This window comes from Priceomyces carsonii (assembly GCF_900007245.1).
Source record: "Priceomyces carsonii strain CBS4050 genome assembly, scaffold: Debaryomyces_carsonii_scaffold_6, whole genome shotgun sequence".
Lineage (NCBI taxonomy): Eukaryota > Fungi > Ascomycota > Pichiomycetes > Serinales > Debaryomycetaceae > Priceomyces > Priceomyces carsonii.
In genome coordinates, this window is record NW_026946679.1 from 1,083,536 (window position 1) to 1,103,256 (window position 19,721).

The following is a 19,721-nucleotide window of genomic DNA, read 5'->3' on the forward strand; positions in this document are numbered from 1 at the left end:
ATAACTTGGCCAGAAAGGTTGTCGACAATATGCAGTCATATCTTAGATTGATTAGGGTGCACGCTTTATTTGAATCTGAATGATGCCCCTCTGCTGTTTGTATGAAAATACCGACATATTTAAAGTTCCGCATTGCGATCGGGGGAGGAGAAAACTACCGTAAATATATCGCAGGCCACTGGCGAATAAGACATTACTTAGGTGTCCCTTAGAGCTTTTATTCATTAAATGTAATCACTTGAATTTGCCTCTTTCGATACAGTGCTAAGCTATATAGAAACCAATACACTCACTAAACCGGCACGGAGTCTGGAAACCATGAACCGTATGCCGATCTCTCTACTTAACAAAAAAGAGATAAGTGTGTACATAATTCAGAATGAAAAAAACCAATCGTTCTTTTGAAGTAAGAAGTAACACACCCCACATTTAAGCCGAACCGAGGTTAGAGCGAGAAAATATAAAAAGACGACTACTTTCTATCGGTTAGCACAGGACATAATCAGAAAATCAGAACAGTATTGCTCAATAAGTTGAAAAAAATAAACAAAGAAAATGGTTTCCTTAGTGCAAGATGATCCAAAAGAAATTAAACACCTTTTGCGCACCAAATTACCAATAAAAGATGATGATATATTCAAATCTGTTGCACTTCCTGGAACTGATACCAAAGGATATACAGCTATCTATAGGAATGCGCATTATCCTGATTCATTAGTAGATTATGTGCATCCTTCTTTGACCACGATATATGAGATATTTGAATATTCAGTGTCTAATAACCCAAAAAGGCCATGCTTCGGTACAAGACACAAGCAATCTGATGGATCTTATGGACCATATGTCTTTGAAGACTACGAGACTGTTGCCAAGAGAACCACTAATTTTGGATCTGGATTGTTTTTTATTTTGCTTAACAATCCATTTAGAAATGAATCAGCTGCTCATGCTAAAATCGAAAACTACCTTATAAACCATGAGTCATTTGTTGTAACTATTTTCTCTGCTAATAGGGCAGAGTGGACAATTACTGATTTAGCATGCGTACGTTACTCTTTAACAAATACCTCATTATACGAGAGTTTGGGAGGAGGAACTACAAAGTATATCCTTAACTTGACTGAAAGCCCCGTTTTGGTATGTTCTAAAGACAAGTTGAAGTCCATCATAAAATTAAAGGCTGAATTTCCAGAGGAATTATCAAGTTTAATATCTATTGTGTCAATGGATCCGTTACAATTAGATAACCCTCTTTCCGAGGACTATGAATTAACGAGACTAGCTAATGAAGCTAAGTTGACAATTCATGATATGAAAGCTGTCGAGAAATTAGGTGAGATCAATAGAATCAGGGAAATCCCCCCATCCCCGCTGACAACTTACACCATTTCGTTTACTTCTGGAACCACAGGTTCACATCCCAAAGGAGTTGTCTTGAGTCATTTGAATGCCTCATCTTCTATTGTTTTTGGTCTTCTGAATTTACAACTAACAGAAAATCCGGTAATGTATTCGTTTTTACCATTGGCTCATATTTACGAAAGGATGAGCATTCTTTTAGCTTACTCCCAGAGTGCGGCTATCGGTTTTCCTCAATCTGCCTCACCATTGACTTTAATTGATGATATCAAGCTATTGAGGCCACATATTTTATCATTAGTGCCTCGTGTCTATACTAGATTAGAGGCCTCAATTAAAAGTCAGACAGTGAATAATTATGAAAAGCCACTTTTACAAAAGTTGTTCAGCTCAGCCATCAATAAAAAAAGGGAGCTTCAGGCTGCTGCTGATAATGCTGAAGGTCGTCACTTAATCTATGATCGCATTACAGGGTTGATGCGTAAGAAGCTCGGAATGGATAGGCTTAAAACCTTCACCTCAGGTTCTGCTCCTATATCACCAGACACAGTAAGATTCCTCAGGGCAGCTTTAAATACTGGTTTTCGTAATGGGTATGGCTTGACGGAGTCATTCGCCGGAATTGCAGTTTCAAGGGAATATGAGGCAAATCCAGGATCATGTGGTCCAATAGGAGCCTCTGTCGAGATGAGATTGAGGGACATTCCTGACATGAACTATTATTCAACTGATGAAGGTGGTCCGAGAGGTGAATTATTATTGAGAGGAAATCAAATATTTTCCGAATATTACAAGAGTCCAGAAGAAACAGCAAAGGCATTTGACGAAGATGGGTGGTTTAAAACGGGGGATGTTGCTAGGTTTGACGAAGATGGTCAAATTTACATTATTGATAGAGTAAAAAACTTTTTTAAGCTTGCTCAAGGTGAATATATTTCTCCAGAAAAGATTGAAAATGCTTACTTGTCTTCTTTTCCTGTTGCTTCTCAAGTCTACGTTCATGGCGATTCTTTGAAAACTCATTTAGTTGCTATTGTAGGTCTTGATCCAGAAACCATTGTGCCATTCGTTAAAAAGTATTTTGGCGTTAATGTCACCAAGAGCGAGGTTACTTCCTTTTTAAACGATAAAGTCAATAGAACCAAATTTTTGAAGCTCATGAATCAGGATCTCAAAGGTGTCCTACAGGGATTTGAATTGATTCATAATCTTCATGTTGATTTCGAGCCCTTAACAATTGAGAAAAATGTAATTACTCCAACCATGAAGATTAAGCGGCCCATTGCAGCTAAGCATTTCGCAGATAAATTCAACGACTTGTACTCTGAGGGGTCCCTAATCAAATCAATTGATACCAAATTATGAAGTAAGGTAAATTCAAGGTGTATAGAAAGATTATTTCTCCTTGTTCTATATAAAGAGCATAGTTCGTTAGACGTATTTATATGGATTCAAAATTCCATTCACATCAAAATGCTTCTTTAACTCTCTTATCTGTTCAATCTCTGGTCCACTTTTAGAATAGCTGATGTAATTCTTTTTCTGGAAACCCAACCCGTGCTCAGCGGAGATTGAGCCCTTCTTAGAGCGGATCCATTCATACACAAATGGCTCCAATACAGTTTCAATTTCTTTAGAGTACTCTCTTACGCAGACATTCAAATGTAAATTCCCATCTCCAAGATGGCCATAACCGATAGCTTCAACGACGGGCTTAGAAGAATCCTCAAATCCAACAATTCCAGCTTTAGACAATCTTTCACTGATTTCATCAACTAGGCTATATAAATCCTTGAGGGGGAGCGAAACATCATATTTATAGACACCACCATCTAATGTAGAAGCTTCAGGTATTGACTCCCTCCAAGACCACAAGTTTCTTAACTGAGTTTCATCTTGAGCAATTGTACCGTCACTAACCAAGCCTTCTTCCATAGCATTGGCCAAAAAGTTCTCCAATTTCTCGTCATCGTGATCTTTATTCGACCCAGATGTTTCTATTAAAATATAAAAGGGATAATCACCACTCTCTATAGGATGGTCAACCTTCAAATAGCGTTGACATAATTTCTGTGACTTGCTATCCATAAATTCGAATGCTGATAAAATCTCTGAAAGCTCTTTGCGAGCACCAACAAAGACTTTCTGTACAGCTTCATAAGAATCTACTGCAAGAAATGCCACATTGAAAGCTTGTGGTCTTGGAGGACATAATATAGAGACTCCCGTTATAACTCCTATAGTACCTTCTGAGCCGATAAAAAGTTGCTTCAAGTCATAGCCCGTATTGTCTTTCCTCAAAGAGTCCATCGAACTCAATATCAGACCATCTGGCAAAACAACTTCAAGTCCTAAAACAGAACCATGCAAGGAGCCGTATCTCAATAACCTAAGACCCCCCGCGTTTGTTGCTACGGTACCTCCTACATGACAAGAGCCCTTTGCACCCAAATCCAATGGATATATATAACCCTGATCCTTGACATAGTTATCAGCGTTTTCTAAAATTAACCCTGAATCACACTTCAATATTCCACTGACAGGGTCAAATGATCTTACTTTATTAAGATTAGAAACTGAAAGCACAATTTCGTCGAATACCGGTATTGAACCTCCAACTAATCCTGTATTTCCACCTTGAGGAACGACTGCCAACTTATTCTTGTTACAATATTCAATAATTTTAGAGATTTGCTCTGTTGTCTTTGGCTTCAATACAAGTTGAGATTGTCCTCTGTATTTTCTCATCCAATCCTCATTGAAGAAGAGAAGATCATTCTTATCAGTAACTAACAAATTCGGATCACCTAAAACAGATCTAAAATAGTTTACATCATCATCATTTAACTTCTTAAACTCCTTATTTCTATGTACCTTATCCTTATAAGTCTCAGCTGTAAGCGGAACATCATGGCTAGAATAAAGTCTCTGCGTGGTTAATGAAACAGAAAGACCAAAAGATGTTTGAGGTTTTAAGTAACGACTTTTCACCACTCTTCTATATATAGAAGAAGAAGATGGCGTTTTTCTCAAAATAACACCTACAGAACTTCTTTTAAGGGAATGCATCATCAGAACTGTGCAACTTGTGTTAGTTATACCAAATTTTTCACGGTTCAAAAATGATGAAATATTATTGAGAACTCACATGATGAACAATTGAGAAGCTCGACTTTTCTCAAGACTAATTGGCTATCTTTAAATTAAAAGTTTTAGTGACATGGCTCGGCTTCATATAATAGCATCATTGAATGCTCTACTAATCCTTCCTTACACTTTGTCTTTAGGTTTGCCATTTGCTGCTGAGATCCAGACTGTTCTAAGGAATTCTTTATCTCGATTGGGGGCAATAGAGCAAGGGGAAATACATTACAGTGAAGCCCCGAAGACCGAAAGACCTATTAATCTTGAGCAATATTCCGAAGACATAGTGGTCAGAATATGGCTTCAGAATGCTCAACTCACTAATAAAATCTTGAAGAAAGAGCTTGGAGATATTAAATACTCAAAATGGGGTAAGAGTAATGTGGATGAAAGTATAGATATACAATTAAGGGCTGAAGATCTCATAAACCTTAAGCGTAACGTTCCTGAAATCCGATACGAGGTCATTATAAGTGATTTAGCGCAAAAGGTATGGGAGACATACCCAAAGGAAATTTATGCGGAATCTGTACGAGGTTCTCTGGATTACAGATATCGGATTACTGAAGAAGTAGTCGAGGAGACAAAATTGAATCCTTTGTCGGAGTTATTTTTCAAGGACTACAGGCCCTTAGAGACTATCAACGCCTGGATGGACATTATAAAACAATCGTATCCGTCGCTTCTTACAATAGAAGAAATTGGAAGGACACAGGAGAATAGGCCATATAATATTATCCACCTTTCCGCACCCAACGACGATACAGACCATAGTGACAGGAAAACTGTAGTACTCACAGGAGGAGTACATGCAAGAGAGTGGATATCAGTGTCTTCAGTTTTGTATGCAGTTTACAAGTTAATTTTATACTATGAAAATAATCCAAGTCAACACGGCATATTATCTAAGCTTGACTTTATATTCATTCCAGTCTCCAACCCCGATGGATATGAGTATACATGGACTAATGATCGATTATGGAGAAAAAACAGACAAGAAACGTCTGTAGCAGGTTGCTACGGAATTGACATAGATCATTCTTTTGATTTCCATTGGACAAAGTCCACGGATTGGGCTTGCGGTGAAGAGTATAGCGGGGAGTTTCCTCTCGAAGCTACTGAAGCTAAACTTTGGACTGATTATTTAAACAAAACAAATAATGATCACAAAATTTTTGGCTTCATCGATTTGCACTCCTATGCGCAAGAGGTTTTGTATCCGTATGCATACTCTTGTAACCAACAACCAAGAGACGAAGAAAATTTGATTGAATTAGCTTTTGGGATAGCGAAAGCAATAAGATTACAATCAGGAAAAACTTATGGTGTCCTTCCAGCTTGTATTGATAAAGATTCGGACTTGTTACCTGACTTAGCCTCGGGTAGTGCTTTAGATTTCATGTACCATGAAAAAGCATTTTGGGCTTATCAATTAAAGCTTAGAGACAGCGGAAACCACGGGTTTTTATTACCGAGTAAGTATATCGAACCAGTTGGCGAAGAGACAGTAGCAGCACTTCAATACTTCTGCTCTTTCATATTAAGTAACGACTAAAATGTTCTGTTTTTACTTTTTTTTTTTTATAGTAGACCTAATATACCTAATTTTAAATACTTGTAGTCGGTCGTGTACTCTTACTTATACTAAAGTTGATCTTATTTCATAATTCATGTAAGTACCCTACTACAGACTCATAATGAAAGTTGTAATTCAAAAAGTGAAAAAAGCATCTGTTACAGTTAACGGTCAAACAGTGTCCTCGTAAGTAACGAAATAATTAAGTATTTGAGAAATGCATCAAAAATTAACAGTGAAGAATAGGTAAAGGCTTGATGCTTTTAATTGGCATTTCAACATCAGATACTCACGAGGATGTAGCAAAGCTCACTAAGAAGATAATAAATTTGAGAATATTTGAGGATATGACTGGCCAGCCAATATCTGACTCAAAATGGTACGGAAAACCCTGGTCTAAATCAATCTTAGATCTCACAGACCATAAAATATTATCCGTCAGTCAATTTACATTGTATGGTACGATTAAGAAGGGAACAAAACCTGACCTTCACAAGGCTGCCAAAGGAGACGGAGCAATATTACTCTATAATGACTTTTTAAAAGCTTTAAAAAAAGAAATTGGCGAAGAAAGAGTAGAAGATGGTAAATTTGGTGAAATGATGGATGTAGAATTAATCAACGATGGCCCTGTTACGATTGTTTGGGATACGAAAGAATGAAACTTATAGTCATAAAATTTAAGTATCATTAATAGAAATATAGACTCTAGATCCCATTACTTGTGCAAGTAAAAGGAGACCCATACAAACTATCTTCGTATGACCAAATAATACTTTGTATGGTTGAGTACAACCCAAGTGCAAGGATATAAACTCCGATAGCAATTAAAATAGCATTAAAAAGCATCTCTAATTTTATCCAAAGACTGGCCTCTTTTACTACAGTCCACATTGAAACTTCGACTCCTTGGTTCGTATAAGCAAGCTTCTTTAACTTGAAGTAAGCAACACCCCAAAATATAAACCCGAACCAACAATCAAAAAGAGAGCTCATCAAACTTAACAAGTCCAGGAAAAATGGAATCACCTCTGCAATAATAAAAGCCAACACCCATAGTATAACGTTCAAAAAAATCCATACACTCCATCCTTTGACAGTATGGTTGTATTGATGTTTCAAATTATTTTTGAAGATATTTGAAAACAAAAACCTTGAAGATACATTACCGTATAAAGCTCCCAAAAAGAAAATTGTTGGCAAGGCAAAACTGAACGCAATCTTTTTGAAGTTACCGCTCAAAGCACCGAATGCCGGTGCAACAATATACTCGTTCCCAACATAGACATAGACGATAGCTCCAGCTAACGCAAACACTATAAGTTCGCACACTGTGACCAAATATAAAGCCTTCTTAAAATCTCTGGGATTCTTCATTTCAGAAATGAAAGAAGGATATGTGATTTGACCAACGAATGTATAAACTATATTCAACATAGCCGACATTCCTGCAACATAAGTGGTACCCTCAGCAGGCCACAAGTTCCATTTAACTGGAATCAGCGGCTCAAATTTGTCTGGATGGCTCTGGATACCAGCAAAGACCATCGCAAGGATGACAGCAATGAACATTGTTGCTGCTGAAAAGATTCCTATAAACGACATTGAAGAAAACGTTCTAGGTAACGACAACAAGAAACAGATAATGGAGCCTACTACCCCGAAAACAACCGAGCAAACAGTCTTGTTATCAGAGATAGTGTTAAAATATTCTGCCGAAACCAAAACATGTAATGCCTGAATGAAAAGATTGTTCAAAAGAAAGCACGCTGCAGTTGCATACCACACCCATTTCCATCCAAAGAGATTTTCGCCAATTTCACAAACGGTCAACAAATGAGGATAGGCAAGACAGTATTCACTTATAGTTAATCCCGTGTAGAGGACCAAAAGACTCACACCTACAGTTATGATAAGACCTGGAACTAAGCCCAAGACTGAGTAACTCCATGGGAATGACATAATTGCAAGACATATGTATTCAGAGAATAGCAAACCTGCAGTCTTTTCCCATGAGCAATTCTTGTAGTTAATATCGACGTTGGATGCGCTTGCTGTGGACGAATTGTCATATTCACCTTTTTCAGTTTTCAAAGCATCATCATCTATCCATTTATCTGTACCTGGCATTTTCGACTTGAGTTTAGAATTCCCTTCTTTGATTAAAGTCTATCTAATTTATATCTCATCGCAGGGTGTGCCCGTCTTATTCATTGTGCTATATCGAATGTTGCAATTAAGATGCACAAAGTCATTTACGGAACTGTGGTCCTTCAGATAAAGAATGCCTTTTGATGAGAGCCGCTTTTGGTAAAAATGAACTTTTCACTATTGGGCATACGTCACCTGATATTAGTCTAGAAAATGTCTGTGTGCCGTCATAACGTGCCCCATAACGTCAGTTCTTTTGGACCCTAGGCAGAAAAGCAGTTTCCTCGCTCGAACCGATAAAAAATACTGCCAGAAGGCGAGCGCTGGTTATGATTGATAGAACCCTAATACGTCTCTGCAATCTCTGTAGAAATGTCGAGCTTCGGTAACACAATAGAAAGTGGGGAAACAGGCAGGGCTTTAGCTAGAAATTGCTGGAAGGAACTCCATCTTAGCTTCTGGATGAGTATTTTGGTCAAACGCGGACTACTCCATGAAACGTCATATCCGGTTGTCCATATTTAGTGTGATACTGCCAAGACGGCCAACTCATCTCATCACGAAAATGGAACAGTAGTTTCAGCCATTAATTCAAAAGCACTGCCAACAGTATTATGCCGATTACGACAACGATCCATCCGTACTTGATATTTTCATGAATGTTAAATCGCTCTGCTGGATCGAAAACAAAGTCTGTAAAGAGTCTGTTATCATTACTATTTTCAGAAGGTTGATAAATGTTGACTGAATAGCTTTGAAAAAGTTCAATCACATTGAGTCGTGCTACCAAAATACTCGTTATCAACAAGATTATCAACGGTAAAGCAACCGCTCTACTTACATACTTTGACTCTTTCATTTTGTAATTTTTATATGTGAGATGGCAATGTATAAGTTGGTAGTGCCCTCAATTTTATCCTCATTACGAATTTTGCGAGACCGACAATCGGGTCTCCTAAGACACACAATCATAGTTTCAGGACCTACTTAACTAAAAACGACTATTGACTACGCTATTTTATGAATTCACCCACATCTGTTGCGTTTAGTTCTGCGTGTTTGAAGATAAGATTACTGAACGAAATGAGAAAATGAAAAGATGTAGCACTGAGCCGGAACCGTCGAAACGCGTTAAACACTCCAATAGAAAGAACTTGTTAACGCTTCCGCTAGATATTCAGAGCGTCATTTTTTCATTCCTAGAACGAAAGGATATTATAAATCTTTCTACACTATCAAAGAGACATCGACGTGAGCTCTGCTCATTCGCCTTCAAAAGAATCAAGTGCAAATGGAAAGATCTAATCGATGATAAGATTATCTTGGCAAAGTATAGCGAATATGTTTCTCAATTAAGGATTACAGACTATTCATCGTATGGGGAATGGCAGTTGGATTTCAATGAATTTCTAAGGCTTCTTCCAAACTTGAGGCATCTTCTTCTTAATTCTAATAACCTGTCAAATTGGTTGAAATATAGGTCAAACAATTTGATAAAAGAATTGAGTCTTTATCTCGAAGACACTCCAATTAGTCAGTTCAGAACGAAAACTTCTAGAAGTCCTCGGATTTTCAGCTTAAGCCATCTATGGAATTTCCTGTCACTCAAAAAAATATACTTGTCTAAGTACCATTTCAATTGGGAGATGGAGAATGTATCTGATCTAATAAGCTTAGAAGAGTTGACGATAGATAACTGTACGTGGGAGTATCCTTTTAAGTTGACTAATTTCGATCCTAGAGGTACAGTAAGAGTATTGAATATAACCTACAATAAGTACAATTCGTTTTTACTTTCAGAGAGATTTAATCAATTTATGGTCGATGAGGATGACATTTTCAAAAGCCTAAAACTGCTTTCAATTAGCTTGCTCGACTACTACGTCGAGGGGAACTATTTATGCGAGAAACTTCTATCATCAAAGCTCTTTTTGAAGTTCATGAATAATAAGAAATTTCCATATTTAGTCAATTTCAAACTCCATGGTGGTACCTTGAATTTGGAGAATCTCAAATTTACGTTAATGTCAATAGATGAAAACATAAACACCTTAGAGTTGCTTGATTTGAAAATAATTTGCCAAAGAAACCAAAAGCTTTATGACGAGATTGAAAAGCTTTGTCATTCAAAATTTCCTAGAATGCATTTAAAATTAGATATACCACATAACCCAATAATCTAAGGTTTAGCACTTATCATTGTAGAATCACTTCTATACTTCTTTACTCCGTAGGTCGCGATTTCGCTCACGAGATTTTAGATATTGGCTTGTAACCCGCGATGACATTTTGTAGCCAAAGTTATTCCATCGTTTCAATTTGCAGTATCTTGGTCAATCTCACGCATTAACTCATCGAAGAATGTTAGCAAGGTATGCATTTATCATCTTAGTGTTTGCTTCTCAGATCATCGCAAACACTGAAACTTATTTATTGAAAATTCCATACTTTTTCGACATTCCTCTACAACCAAAGAGCTTCGAAGACAGCTCAGGAAGTCAAAAAAATTTCATAACATCTTTGAACGATACACATTCGCTATTATTAGACTACCCTATTATAACAAAAGACCAAATGATTCAGTTGAGTCCTATAAAATTAACGTACAATACCAATAATGCTTTAAAAAGTACATTGATAATAAGAATCAATAACTATGAGAATGCTACATTCAACAACGATGATGTTCTATATATTAAGGTTTGCTGGCCAGCAACGTCTCCTTATAATTTTAGCCTAAGTCACCGATACATCAAATTGAGTAATCTAGTTAATAAAGCTGAGGATTCGATTAACTTGTTCACTATCGTTGACTACCAATTTAATGCATATGCCTCAGATAGGAATTTTTTATCTAACACTGATGAAGTGATATTCCAATTATATATATACAAGCTACCTTCAAGGTGGATACCAATCCCTTTGGAGTTATTGGGTCCAATAACTTACTTAGTAGATTTGACTATACTAATTTGCAGACATATTCTACCTATGTTTACAAGCTTTTTCACATCAGAGAGATGAAAAGAGCCCCATATGATTTCCATTCTCATGATATGAATGAAAAATAGGCTTACGACAACTTGGGCATTATCGTTTTGTTAGAGTTAACATAGTGACTTGTGTCACGTGAATTAATATATTTGACAGCATGTTAAATGATTTATCTAGTACGCAAGGATCAATCATTGATTAGAAACCGAAAGCATTATTTAAGCATGTCGTTACAAGATGACGACCCACTTGGGCCACCGACGAATACCCAGAACCTCGACTTGTCGAAGTTGTCACCCCAAGAGCTTCGTATATACAAGATGTATGGTAAATTACCAACCACACAGCAAATATTGTCATCCAAGTTTCAAGATAAAAAATACTTCGATAGCGGTGACTATGCTATGCAAAAGCAACTTGGAAAGGATGCACAGAAGACAAATGTACCGTCTAGTATACCACTTAGACACCCAAATGCCGAAAGAGTGAAAGAAATGTACAACAGAAATTCAATCAGCGGTAGCAATGCAGGAATACTTCACAATGGAAAACTGAATTTATTGAATGAATCGACTCCTGCTGGAGAAGAGGATGCGAAGTGATCAGGATATTGCTATGATTCTTTTCTCAAAGCTTTTGATTGTTTCTACCTCCACTCTAGATCTCTCCTATTTTTTTTCGTTCGAAAAAGGAAGTCAAATGGAAAGGCTGCGTTGCACGTAATATCGTGCTTTTATTTTGACGATTCATTTCGCTTATTTAGGTCATACTTCGTATCAATCATTTGATCAGCTAATCCAATGATGCAAGCTACATAATTTTAACTCATTCACTAACTCCTTTTCTGTGACTTCTTCTTTGAAAACGATATCTATGATGTGAATGTTAATCAAGATACCTACTACATACAATTCCAATTAATATATATATGTATATTGACTTTCGTGCTGTAGTGGTAGTGGCTCTGCCGCTACCATTATTTTTCATTTAAGATATTGGGGTAGCTGCGATTTTGTTTGCGCAGATTCAAGTCAATAAACGTTGAGACTTGAGACTACGTCAAGCTCATGCTACATTTAACAAATGAATTGTTCAATGAATATGTAGAAGCTTTTCAGGATGTTATTTTGACGAATTGCCGTTCCAGCAATCGCATGGTGTACTTTGATGTAATATATTCTTATGTTAAAAGGAAAGGAAATAAATCCTACATCATGACACATGCTCGATTAACTAAAACTGTTGACATTAATTTTACAATATGCTTTGACGATTTTTATAGTGTTCCTGTATTCCATTTCAGGCTCAAAATAGATGGTGTGATATTATTTTCTACTGATTTAATTTCAAAAGCCAACCTGGTGTTGGGAATCAAGAATGTTGCTGGTTTTACGCTTGAGGCTCACCCTTTGTTTGATGATACATGGTTTTTAGTACATCCTTGTGAAGCTTTGTCGTCTATTGATAATTTGCTAGAGCCAATAGAGATGCAATCATTAGATAGTGTAGTAAGTTATTTTGTGTTCTGGTATAATACCTTTGGCTTATCTAGTGTGATCGAGTGCCTAAGCATTAGAACTAGTCAATACAGTATTTGAAATATATCTTATTAATAAAAGTAAAACATGGTTTACGTAGATACTATAAAATTATGATTTATGCTACCAAAAATCTTCGAGACAAGCTCAAAGAAGTTCGATTCTATTGCTGAGAAGCCGGTTTAGCATCGGTGAAAATACGACACGGATAGCTTTCAGTAAACATACCGTGTTGAGGCTCTTGCAAAATAGTCCAGTGGAATTTATTTAAAGATGGAGCCACGATAGGCTCTCCTGAAGCCCCTAAGAGTTCTCCTCTGACAACACTTTCAGGGACATTTGTCAAAGTCGTTGCCAAACTAACCTCACTAGAGGGTTCAATAAAGATAGATAACTCTTTTGTTCCTTTGTCACCAATAGATATTCTTGGTTTCTCGGCCGAACCTAATTGTAACAATCCAGATATCTTTGTCTGATTAAATGCATGGACTTGTGGAAAATTTCTTCTAAAATCTCTTTTAAAGTATGGATTTCCTCTTACATCGGATGCTGGAATTGTTGAATTCTCATTATATTCCTTAGATTCTTGTATTCTGTTTCCAGGTGGATTCTTACGATATAATGCAACTATTGGATTACCACTGGATCTGTTCGGAACCAATGCAAAAATCTGTCTAAATTTTTCCCAAATACCTCTTGATTGGGTGGTATACTTTTTCCAAACTGGTACTGGTCCTCCAGACATAGTAAATATTAGCTCGAAAAGGTCAAACGATTAAATGGTTATAATGTAGAAAAGTCGAATTTTACTTAGTCAAAAGTCTCGAATAACAAATATTTCAATTGGTCACACTATATACAGTACGTTAATTGAAAACTATAAGTACTATCTATGTTAAATAGTTCGTCATAATCCATAATTGTTCAAGAACTTGGAATATTGCAGTTAGACTTCACAGACTAAATTATTGCATATTTTCCAAATAATCCTCTTCCTATTTTACCGAAGATGATCAATCCACAAAAGAAAAAACTAGCAATCCAGACCCAGATTGCTATAAAATCGTGTCTTTGAAACCCCAGATAAGAATTCAAAAGGGAGTAATTCAGGCTATAGACTCCTAAGCAAGCAAGCATAGCAATTATGAAGCTTGATAAAAATCCACTGATAGTACCATCTAACAATAACCATAATCCAGGATTTAAAAGAGACCAAACGATTGAAATTTGTAAAAAAGAACTCCACTCAAGCTTTCGTATAGCATACGAAATACCTAGAAATGTAATAGAAGCTCTTATAAGATCATTAAACAAATTGGAATATTGACTGGCATAATACGGGTCAGGATTAGAAGATAGGAGCCTCTTTGAAAGAATGGTCGGAAGTTTAGAATCCAATAGCGGATGTATCAGGCCCATCAAAAGCCCCTGTAGAGTAGGAGCTAATAACTTATTCAATAAGTTTACTGAGTAATAATTGTGTTTGTTTTCCAAGCGTAATTTATCGAAGAAATTGCGTAAAAGTAAATTAGTAAACTGAAGTGGATCAAAACTGTTCGTTGAGGGGATATGATTATTATGTATATGCTTCGTAAGCCCATTGTAGATAAAAGCTGCAACAGACAAAGCCATTACTTTTACTATCAAATTCATGACTTGATATGTTATCGATTTTGTATTACTTTCACTTGCATTTTCTTTAGCCACCGATGATCGAACCCTGGATCCCAGCATGTCTTTCGACTGATGTGAACTAGGCTCATCTTTTGTAAGCTCAAGATCTTCATAGGATTCATCTTTGTTAAAGCTTAAAAGTGATGACTGATTGTAAATTGCATAAAGTGCCGGCCTGGTCAAATTGACAACTGAATCAGTCTTCTCCATGACTCTGGGAGTAGGGGACCGGGACGGAGGCATTGATGTCGGTTCCTCTTGATCACTGTTGGCAAATTTGCTATTTCGTGAATGAGGCATAGCCTTGTCTTTTCTAAACCAGTTGCTTTTTTATTAACTAATAATGTTTACTTCTGCTCGAGTAGAATTTTTGGTCTTTGGACTGTCACGCGCAATCGCATATCAGAAATAGTTATTCAAGAAAATTAGCGTAGTATTTAAAAAGAGAACAACTGGGTAAGTCCTAACTAATATAAGATCATGACTGTCTATTACTATATAAACCATTTGTTTCTATTAATCGATAATTATTATATCTTTTACTTTTTCATTCTTATCTTCATAATCGTCTGTCAAATCAACAATGTCGACTGCAGTTTCAACAGACCCTTTCTCACTTGGGTTTAACTGATCAGAAGAGTTGATTTCTGAAATTTTCAAATCTCCATCCGAAGGCTCAATATCATGATTGCTTTCCTCCTCCGCGCACCATTTCGAATCATTCAATCTTCTTTCCGCCGCCCTCACGACTAATTCTCTAAGCAGCAATCTATTCCTTGAGAGTTTGGAAATTCTATCACCAGTGGATCCCAATTTTCTAGACTCCCACTTAAAAGTTGCTCGAGTCACGGCTTTGAGTCTCTTATCTCTAACGGATTCATAATTTAAGTTCCCATTCAACGAGCCCAACCTCTGCTCTTCAAAGCGGTAGTTAGTTTCAAAGTTACCCATTTGTACCAGATCAAATTGCTCCCTTAATTCATCCATGAATTTATAAAACTTTTGATCATGCTTGCCATACAAGTTGTGAGTTAATTCATGCAAAAGAGTGCCCACTATATCACCTATAGGATAAAATTCACAGGAATTATAATGATATCTTAAGCGTATTAAGATTTTCTGGCCACGATTTAAGTTCAAGCCCAATAAATTGGGATTTTTTGGAAACATCTCACATAAGGTACCAACTTTAAAGTTATGTTTATGAATTATGGGCGCCACTAGTTTGACAGCCTGATGGAGTAGTGAGCTTGCAGTGTCATTATCAGTATACTTTTTTAATGCAGCAATTCTAGCTATATTGGAGATGGACAGGGGTCGTTCTGCATCCTTTTTCTTCTTCACCTCTTGTCGTATAACCATATCACCTAAGATTCTTCAACATAGCGCGATCTAATCATTAAAGATATAAAATCTACTTCAAGACTGTATATAAGAATGATGAGAAAGTTGCAAAATTTAAGGACTTGAAGTGAAATTAAAAAAGTGTCTCAGAGAGCTAATAGCACAGATTGAGTTCGCTAATACTGAACACGGAAGTGTTTAATGTATTTCTGTATTTTTATATTTTTGTATTTTTGAAGCTAAACAAATTTTTGAAGCTAAACAAAACTTTACCTCTTTTCTCCCAAGCTTTCCGCTTGTGGACGTGATAACGTCTTAGATATAACCGATAGCTGATATTCATTACAGGATCAGTGTATTTTTAAGCTCAAAATACCTATTAAAGTAGCTAATTATGCAAGCTTCGAATTGAATACCACTATTGTTTTGTTTATCATACTTGTATAGATAGGAACATGGTGTATTTTGGGATGAGTGAATTAAATTCTTGTGACATAAATGGGTGCTCACTTTATAAGTTTAAAAGACTATATTGTTTCAAAGCTGGAACCAAGATGCATCAAAGATTACACCAGGGGAATGAAGAAGAAAAAATTACAGGTTTCGGTATTTCGGGTGAAAACCCTATGGTCCGAACCGTCTTCAGAACCAACAAATAATATACCTTTAGAAATGGTACGAGCTCTCTATTAACTCCCAAAACCACTTCGACATATATCTGTTGTGTTCAATCACAGTCTTTGATTCCTCTACGTATGAATGGACTCAAATAATGAATATGAAAAATGACAAAGGTCGATATAACCACAAATCCAAAAAACACATAAACATAATGTATTGAAATTGAATTAATAAATTATACCCGAGAAGACAAATTTGACGAGATGATGAGAGTATACATCATTCTTTCCGTTTTTATATTCTTTTTATTATCTGAATCAGCTTTCGTTTCTAATGGTGGAAGGAAGAAAGATGTTCGTGGCTGCCGATTAGAGAAGCTTGTGAAGCAATCTGATCTCGTTGAAGGTGCAAAACTGTTGTACAATTTCTCTTTATCTTCTGTCGACACCTATGGTCACCCAACAAGGGTAATCGGATCACCTGGACACAAGAAAACAATCGACTATATTTTGGCCAATTTGCAACTAATGGATGACTACTATGAATTTTATACGCAAAGCTTTAATGCAAGCTACTCAAAAACTATTGGTCATAATATTACAGTATGTGGTGAGCAATTAGAAGGTACAACAGCATTCAAATTCAGTCCTAGCGTTGAAAGTCAAACAGCAAATTTTGTAGAAGTAAAGAATGAGGGCTGCAATTTGGGTGACTATCCTCAACATGTTGCTGGTAAATTTGTCTTGGTCAAAAGAGGTACGTGCAACTTTGCTGAAAAAAGTAGACTAGCAGGGTCTCAAGGTGCCAAAGCTGTCCTCATATATGATACAAAGGGTGAAGCACTACAGGGCACCCTCGGAGAGCCAATAGATAACGTTGAATATGCCCCTATGTTTGGCATTTCAATGGCACAAGCATCCAATTTATTGAAAGCACCAAATACTACTATCACGGTTTCCCTCGAGTCATACATAATGAAAATAAAAACTGAAAACATAATTGCAGAAACTAGATCCGGTGACCATAATAATGTTGTAATGGTGGGTGCTCACTCTGATTCTGTTCAAGAAGGGCCAGGGATTAACGACAATGGAAGTGGCAGTATTACCTTACTATCATTAGCAAAATATCTTAGTAATTTTGAGATTGAAAACGCAGTACGATTCTCTTGGTGGTCCGCCGAAGAAGAGGGACTTCTCGGATCAGACTATTATACCCAAAACTTGTCCCCGGATGAAAATTTCAAAATTAGACTCTTTTTGGATTACGACATGCTTGCCTCTCCAAATTATGCCTTTCAAATATATGACAGTGACGATTCTCGAAATCCTCCTGGATCTTCAAGAATCAGGGAAAATTACATCAGGTACTATGAAAAGCACAAAAAAGGATACACATTGATACCATTGGATGGCAGATCTGACTACGTTGGTTTCATAAAAAACTCCATACCCTCTGGAGGAATTGCAACAGGAGCAGAAGGCATTAAAAGCGAACTTCAGACAGACGTCTTTGGTGGTGAAAGCAACGAAGCATACGACAAATGCTATCATCTTTTATGTGATGATTTGGAAAATGTAAACTATGAAGCTTGGACATTCAATTCGAAGGCAATTGCCTTCATACTTGGAGAATATGCAAAGACTCTTCAAGATTTTCCTAGAAGACACCATACCGTATCATATAATCTGAAATTAAAGCTGCAGGTGCGCTACCACGGCGATCATTTAGTAATTTAATCTAAGTTATGCGTAGTTAAATATAGTTCATCCAAAAACTTTGCCATGAAAGAACCAGGAGAATGAGTTTGCAGTGAGGCTTTTTTCCCACATATATTGTAGAGGTATACCGCACCGACGATCGCTTCAAAAATGTCAAAAGTTTCTCCCAGGCCCTGCCCGTCTGCTCGTGCACCTAAAAATGCAGCAATCGTGCTACCCAAGGCACATCCAGTACCAGTTATAGATCCCATTAACTCACTTCCACCAGCAACTTTTGCTATTCTATCACCGCTAATGATATAATTCATAGGTCCAGTAATGACAACTACTACCTTGAAATCTCTCGAAACCTCTTTTCCGATATCCATTATAGTACTTTCAGGAATATTTGCAACTGAATCCACCCCATGCATGAGCAATCCATCCTGTTTCTTTTCTGTATAAGTACTTGTTAGTTTCAAAATTGACGCAATTTCACCAATATTTCCCTTAATGACGGTCGGTTGACCATTATTTAAAAGCTCCTTACAGGCTTCCAACCTGGCCTGTGATGCTCCGCATGCAACGGGATCCATAACGATGTGACGACCAAGGGCATTATACGCAGCTAAAGCTTTTTTAAATATTTTCATCATTTCTGGTGTTGGTGTCCCGGTGTTGATCAATAAAGAGACGTTTGGAATGTTAGCAGCAAACTCCTCAAACTCGTTCAAAAACTCTGACATAACTGGTGAAGCGCCAATAGCTAGTGTTACATTAGCACTGAAATTTTTCACAACATTATTTGTAATATGGTGAACAACTGGTCTTCTTGAAATCAAAGATTTGATTTTTTCATCTATTGACAGGCTTGAAGAGTATTCAGTAATCAGCAATTGCCAAGGGAGGGGCGATTTTATTGAAGATAAAAGAGAAGATGTATCTTTTCCGGCTGATTCGCTTGCCATGATACATGAAACAACAGCCACACCATCCAAGCGTTGATTTGGAATTGAGCTCTGATAACACACTCTGGCAGCATTACGCTGATTAATACCTCCAATAGCGACACATTTAATAGGAACAACCACCGACTGATTGTGCTTTTCCAAAACTCGCAACATTTTACGAATTCCAATCGGACCAACACCAGAGGGAGTTGCTACATCCTTCTTGGTATTCGTAGCATAAACAGTGCCAAGGCCGACGTAGTTTGCCGTAGCTTCTTTAACGACCGTTTTTACTTCCTCAGGGTTCGAGCATGTCACACCAATGATTTTGTCTGCACCCATCAACTTTCTGGCCAATAATGCTGGCATATCATCCTGACCTATATGGACTCCCTCAGCACCAATAGCTAAAGCAACATCAACTCTATCGTTTATTAACAAAGCGATATTGGCTGCTTGAGTTAATTTGTGTACTTCTTTGGCTCTTTCAATGAAATCTGAAGTTGCTAGGTTCTTTTCACGAAGTTGAACTACTGTTGCACCATTCTTTATGGCCTCACCGACCTGATTTAAAAATGTCGAGCTTTCAGGAATCATAGTAGAGTCTGTGACCAAATAAAGAGAATAATCTATCGGCCTCATCTTGAAAATTGTATGAAATGCTTATGTC

At 37.0% G+C, this 19,721-nt stretch overlaps 14 protein-coding genes across 14 annotated transcripts, besides 1 other annotated feature; 7 read left to right on the top strand and 7 right to left on the bottom strand.

The window, feature by feature from the left end:
- Nucleotides 1-555: 555 nt before the first annotated feature.
- Nucleotides 556-2,724, top strand: FAA21 (medium-chain fatty acid-CoA ligase; the record flags this gene model as incomplete). Its single annotated transcript, XM_062955716.1, has 1 exon — nt 556-2,724. The coding sequence occupies one exon, from the start codon at nt 556-558 to the stop codon at nt 2,722-2,724; it is 2,169 nt and encodes a 722-aa protein (XP_062812291.1).
- Nucleotides 2,725-2,790: 66 nt separating this feature from the next.
- Nucleotides 2,791-4,431, bottom strand: AIP2 (D-lactate dehydrogenase; the record flags this gene model as incomplete). The annotated part of the gene is made up of 1 exon (XM_062955717.1): nt 2,791-4,431. The coding sequence occupies one exon, from the start codon at nt 4,429-4,431 to the stop codon at nt 2,791-2,793; it is 1,641 nt and encodes a 546-aa protein (XP_062812292.1).
- Nucleotides 4,432-4,579: 148 nt separating this feature from the next.
- On the top strand, nt 4,580-6,058 carry ECM14 (putative metallocarboxypeptidase; the record flags this gene model as incomplete). Its single annotated transcript, XM_062955718.1, has 1 exon — nt 4,580-6,058. The coding sequence occupies one exon, from the start codon at nt 4,580-4,582 to the stop codon at nt 6,056-6,058; it is 1,479 nt and encodes a 492-aa protein (XP_062812293.1).
- Nucleotides 6,059-6,200: 142 nt separating this feature from the next.
- Nucleotides 6,201-6,269: a sequence feature (Short protein (PRCAT00005633001, CUM67921.1) was converted to a misc_feature.).
- A 67-nt stretch (nt 6,270-6,336) lies between these two features.
- On the top strand, nt 6,337-6,741 carry PRCAT00005634001 (uncharacterized protein; the record flags this gene model as incomplete). Its single annotated transcript, XM_062955719.1, has 1 exon — nt 6,337-6,741. One exon carries the CDS (start codon nt 6,337-6,339, stop codon nt 6,739-6,741), a length of 405 nt encoding a protein of 134 aa, XP_062812294.1.
- Nucleotides 6,742-6,787: 46 nt separating this feature from the next.
- PRCAT00005635001 (uncharacterized protein) lies at nt 6,788-8,209 on the bottom strand (the record flags this gene model as incomplete). Its single annotated transcript, XM_062955720.1, has 1 exon — nt 6,788-8,209. The coding sequence occupies one exon, from the start codon at nt 8,207-8,209 to the stop codon at nt 6,788-6,790; it is 1,422 nt and encodes a 473-aa protein (XP_062812295.1).
- A 607-nt stretch (nt 8,210-8,816) lies between these two features.
- PRCAT00005636001 (uncharacterized protein) lies at nt 8,817-9,089 on the bottom strand (the record flags this gene model as incomplete). Its single annotated transcript, XM_062955722.1, has 1 exon — nt 8,817-9,089. The coding sequence occupies one exon, from the start codon at nt 9,087-9,089 to the stop codon at nt 8,817-8,819; it is 273 nt and encodes a 90-aa protein (XP_062812296.1).
- Nucleotides 9,090-9,321: 232 nt separating this feature from the next.
- PRCAT00005637001 (uncharacterized protein) lies at nt 9,322-10,413 on the top strand (the record flags this gene model as incomplete). The annotated part of the gene is made up of 1 exon (XM_062955723.1): nt 9,322-10,413. The coding sequence occupies one exon, from the start codon at nt 9,322-9,324 to the stop codon at nt 10,411-10,413; it is 1,092 nt and encodes a 363-aa protein (XP_062812297.1).
- Nucleotides 10,414-10,591: 178 nt separating this feature from the next.
- On the top strand, nt 10,592-11,254 carry PRCAT00005638001 (uncharacterized protein; the record flags this gene model as incomplete). Its single annotated transcript, XM_062955724.1, has 1 exon — nt 10,592-11,254. The coding sequence occupies one exon, from the start codon at nt 10,592-10,594 to the stop codon at nt 11,252-11,254; it is 663 nt and encodes a 220-aa protein (XP_062812298.1).
- Nucleotides 11,255-11,448: 194 nt separating this feature from the next.
- On the top strand, nt 11,449-11,826 carry PRCAT00005639001 (phosphatase regulator; the record flags this gene model as incomplete). Its single annotated transcript, XM_062955725.1, has 1 exon — nt 11,449-11,826. The coding sequence occupies one exon, from the start codon at nt 11,449-11,451 to the stop codon at nt 11,824-11,826; it is 378 nt and encodes a 125-aa protein (XP_062812299.1).
- Nucleotides 11,827-12,291: 465 nt separating this feature from the next.
- On the top strand, nt 12,292-12,822 carry PRCAT00005640001 (uncharacterized protein; the record flags this gene model as incomplete). The annotated part of the gene is made up of 1 exon (XM_062955726.1): nt 12,292-12,822. The coding sequence occupies one exon, from the start codon at nt 12,292-12,294 to the stop codon at nt 12,820-12,822; it is 531 nt and encodes a 176-aa protein (XP_062812300.1).
- Nucleotides 12,823-12,925: 103 nt separating this feature from the next.
- NUO2 (Nuo2p) lies at nt 12,926-13,507 on the bottom strand (the record flags this gene model as incomplete). Its single annotated transcript, XM_062955727.1, has 1 exon — nt 12,926-13,507. The coding sequence occupies one exon, from the start codon at nt 13,505-13,507 to the stop codon at nt 12,926-12,928; it is 582 nt and encodes a 193-aa protein (XP_062812301.1).
- Nucleotides 13,508-13,722: 215 nt separating this feature from the next.
- On the bottom strand, nt 13,723-14,736 carry PRCAT00005642001 (uncharacterized protein; the record flags this gene model as incomplete). Its single annotated transcript, XM_062955728.1, has 1 exon — nt 13,723-14,736. One exon carries the CDS (start codon nt 14,734-14,736, stop codon nt 13,723-13,725), a length of 1,014 nt encoding a protein of 337 aa, XP_062812302.1.
- A 216-nt stretch (nt 14,737-14,952) lies between these two features.
- On the bottom strand, nt 14,953-15,798 carry PRCAT00005643001 (metalloendopeptidase; the record flags this gene model as incomplete). Its single annotated transcript, XM_062955729.1, has 1 exon — nt 14,953-15,798. The coding sequence occupies one exon, from the start codon at nt 15,796-15,798 to the stop codon at nt 14,953-14,955; it is 846 nt and encodes a 281-aa protein (XP_062812303.1).
- Nucleotides 15,799-18,136: 2,338 nt separating this feature from the next.
- THI6 (bifunctional hydroxyethylthiazole kinase/thiamine-phosphate diphosphorylase) lies at nt 18,137-19,693 on the bottom strand (the record flags this gene model as incomplete). Its single annotated transcript, XM_062955730.1, has 1 exon — nt 18,137-19,693. One exon carries the CDS (start codon nt 19,691-19,693, stop codon nt 18,137-18,139), a length of 1,557 nt encoding a protein of 518 aa, XP_062812304.1.
- Between the last annotated feature and the right edge of the window lie 28 nt (nt 19,694-19,721).